The sequence below is a fragment of the Dipodomys ordii genome, unplaced genomic scaffold, assembly GCF_000151885.1.
Source record: "Dipodomys ordii isolate 6190 unplaced genomic scaffold, Dord_2.0 Scaffold8, whole genome shotgun sequence".
NCBI lineage: Eukaryota > Metazoa > Chordata > Mammalia > Rodentia > Heteromyidae > Dipodomys > Dipodomys ordii.
This window is the reverse complement of record NW_012267224.1, coordinates 35,758,821-35,762,563: the sequence shown is the minus strand read 5'-3', so window position 1 is coordinate 35,762,563 and position 3,743 is coordinate 35,758,821. Positions and strand designations below refer to the sequence as shown.

At 34.2% G+C, this 3,743-nt stretch overlaps 1 protein-coding gene across 1 annotated transcript in view; it reads left to right on the top strand.

Moving 5' to 3' along the window:
• Uba6 (ubiquitin-like modifier activating enzyme 6) overlaps positions 1 to 2,432 on the top strand; it is a 54,736-nt gene extending 52,304 nt beyond the window's left edge. The window contains exon 32 of the mRNA XM_013009054.1: positions 773 to 2,432. Within this exon, the coding sequence (XP_012864508.1) occupies positions 773 to 908 (136 nt within the window). The 3' untranslated portion in view covers positions 909 to 2,432. The remainder of the gene's footprint in view (positions 1 to 772) is intronic.
• The last annotated feature ends 1,311 nt before the right edge of the window (positions 2,433 to 3,743 follow it).

Sequence of the window (3,743 nt, the reverse complement as noted above, 5' to 3'; positions counted from 1 at the left end):
AAGGCTAGCGCTCTACCACTTGAGCCACAGCGCCACTTCCGGCTTTTTTCTTTTTGCTTATGTGGTGCTGAGGAATTGAACCCAGGGCCTCAGTCGTGCAAGGCAAGCTCTCTACCACTGAGCCACCTTCCCAGCCCTCTCCTTCACTCTTCTGTATTCTTCTTCCTTTCTCACTAATACCCACACCCTGCACACAACCTCTCATCCTTATCTTTGTGAAAGTATTTGTTAATGGTTCAAAGGCGTTAAACCATAGTATTTCACTCATATATAATACTTTAATCAGATTGAATTACCAATTTTCTTTTATCATTTCCAACAATGATCTAGTTTGATTCACAATTCCGTATATAAATGTGTGTATATACATACATACAATTTTTTGGCCAGTCTGGAGCTTAAAATCAGGGCCCCTGGGTGCTGTCTCTGAGCTTCTTTTGCTCAAGGCTAGCACCTTACCACTTGAGCCATAGCTCTGCTTCTGGCTTTTTTGGTAGTTAACAGGATATGAGTGCTCATGGGCTCTTCTGCCCAGGCTGGCTTCAAACCACAGTCCTTAGGTGTCAGCCTCCTGAGTAGCTAGGATTATAGCATGTTACACTGTTGACTGGCCCAATATAGACTTTTTAGAATATATAGAAAAATGTATATATAAGAGAAATGGATAGATTTTAAAATGAAGTCTAGAGAGTAGTCTAGATTAGTTAACAAATCATTCTTTCAGTTTATAGAATTTACCAAAGAATTCATTCTTTCTTGCTTATTCTCTTAGAATGCACAAACTTGTGAAACCTTCTACTGAAAAAAAGTATGTGGATCTCACCGTGTCTTTTGCCCCTGACACTGATGGAGATGAAGACTTGCCTGGACCTCCAGTAAGATACTATTTCAGTCATGGCACTGATTAATTGAAGTTGTCTTAGTTACTTGAAGACTACTTCATTTTGCACTTTTTCAGAAGCTAACAAAAATAAGCTCTTTACTATGGATTTTTCCTTGATGAAGCCTTAATTTAAGGGAAACATCAGTAGGAAACTGAAGAATTACAAGATAATCAGAAGTGGAGTATGTACTTGTCTAATGCTTCATGTGGCTATGATCACAAGCAACTTGAACTGGAATACCATTTTATAATGCTTCCAACAAATTAAGCTCTCAGATGAAAAGAAGGAATAAAGTACTTACGTACGACCAGAAGAAATGAGGATCAAAAAAATTGAAAATAGTTAACTATTCAAAAAAGTTTAATAGTATTTAATTTCTTTTTTTGTTTGGTATCTGAGACCCATTTTTCAAAACAGTGTTTGGTACTCTGCACCTCTTACATGTCTAAGCTGTGATAATTTAATACCAATGGGAAAAGGAAAGAGGTACTGGCAGATGAAAAGTAGAGATTTTACATTGTATAGTTACTGTTTTCTGTCCTGATACCTTTGTTAGTTTAAGTGTTTCTTATATCATTGTCTCCCCCAAATCAGAATTTTTGTTGATAATTATTAGTGTTGTAAGCCATGAGCAGTAGGTCAGATAACACATGTTAACTTGCCCTTAATGTTAACAGTATTACATGGACTCTTGACAACCCTCCTAGAAAATCTGTGAATGTGTACAGATAAATGTGGCAGTCATTTAATTTTTAAATATGGCTTCTAATTTGGCATTTTATTTATTTGGAATCCTAAACCTGATTGTAGTACTCATAAGACTAAAAGGTTTTGTAAAGGGATTGTCCTTAGAAATAGATGAAAATTAGCAATTAAAAAATGATCACTAGTAGAGTCTTGATATTTTTTTTTCTTTTAGCATCCTAATAGAAAATACGTTAGTGGGAAACATGCCATTTTATTCCCCATTCTTAGAAAGGGAGTTGATAAAGATACAAGTTATTTTTTTAGGTCTTTAATGAGAGAAACTTTCTGTTTTCTGATGTGAATGATTTGATATGAATGATTACAAATCTGATATAAGAGCTTTTATAAAAAAATGGTGTAAATTATATTCAGTACTGTAAAGGCAATGAAGACAGCAAGTGATTATTGCTAGAGCTGTCATGCATCCTAAAACCACTGACACTTCACAACCTCAGGAAGTCATTTCCCTCCAGCTCTTTGTCTTCTTTCCTGTTCAGACCATTAATAAGTATTTTGATAAATCAGAAACCACATTTACATCAGTGTTACTACAGTTTGGTACCTTGTATTACATACTTACCTTTTCCTTTCCCACTTTTAAATAATTTAAATTATACTGCCAACCATGTGATTTGTATCCTTTTGTTAAAAATACCCAGTTGGGAAACATTTGGGAGTTGAGGGAAAATTTGTATAATTAAAGGAAAATTTGTTTATTCACTTAAGAGATTGGGGAAGGGTGAAGAGGACAAGTTTCAAAGAAATACGTACCTTAGAAATAAATAATTTTTGTTCATAAAATCCTGTCCTCTCCCACTGCATATTCCAAATGTAGTACTGAAAATTATTGTTATATAAAATTGAAACTAAGACTAATACCAAGGCTCCAGGGCCTAGAACTTTAGAGGCCACAGATAACAGAAAGGACTTTTATACAACAAGACTTTTTACCCCCACTTTTCATTTTGTCATGTGCTCTTTCACAGCAAGTGATATTTTCCAGGTATCCCTTCAGCAGTCTTCAAATAGGAGTCTCACATCTCTGATAGCAAATTTAGAAATACGCTAGGTATGCTATATCACTTGAGCCTTGCCCTCATATCCTTTTGCTTCTTAGTTTCTCAGGTAGATTCTTGCACATTGTCCAGCTCAGCCTCATACCTCAGTTCTTCTGCCTCTGTCTCCTGAGTAAAACTTGCAAGAATTTTTATTATTACTTTTTTGCCTAAAGATAATGATTATCGCCCTCACTTCTAGAAAGCCAGAGTAAAGTTAATAGCAATTACTCTTACTTTGCTTACTTCAGTTCCATAAGATCACTGTTGGTGATTGAAATCCCAGGTGCAAAAGTCATTTTGTAAAAATTTCATTGGGTGATATTTTTTAACAAAAATAAATTAAAATTTCATATATCTGTATAGCCATGTTCCATAGTTAGCTCCAAACATTGTGATTCTGCTACTCATTTTAATGTGTAATGTTACTTTTGTACTTTCTAGTTTTCCTGCTTTGAAATCATGTTTCAGCATTCATTGAGTGTGGAGGAATAGTATGTAAAAATGTTTTTGGCTCTTGAAAACTATATTTCAACAAACATCTGGAGATGGACTTAGTGATATAGTTTAGTAATACAGTAGCATATTTGTGGCCTTGAATTTATTAAACAGCAGCAGTAAAAATAAATGCAACAGGTAGAAATAATTGTCATCATGTAAAATAGATTGGTAAATGACAAACCATAGGTTAAAGATTTCTAAAATCATTCCATTTTAGAATTTTGGTATGCTTGTTTGCAAGTTCTTTATAAATTGTTTCAAGGACTTGGAAACCTGTGTGTTTGCATTTTATCTGTTACTGCACTGTTACTGGTGGTAATAGTGTCAAAGCATAAAACATTCAGCTATATTTAGAGTCCACAATTTAAAATAAGGACAGAAAGAAAATTGTTCTCTTGGAATTTTGAGGGGAAAAATACCTTTTGACCTGATTTTTTCAACGATAGTGAATAAATCATAATCTCATTATGACTGCAAATAGCTAATCATTTTGTATGACATCACTAGGTATGGGTATTCTGTTTTTCATAATTTCAAGAACAAATCAGGAAGGTGA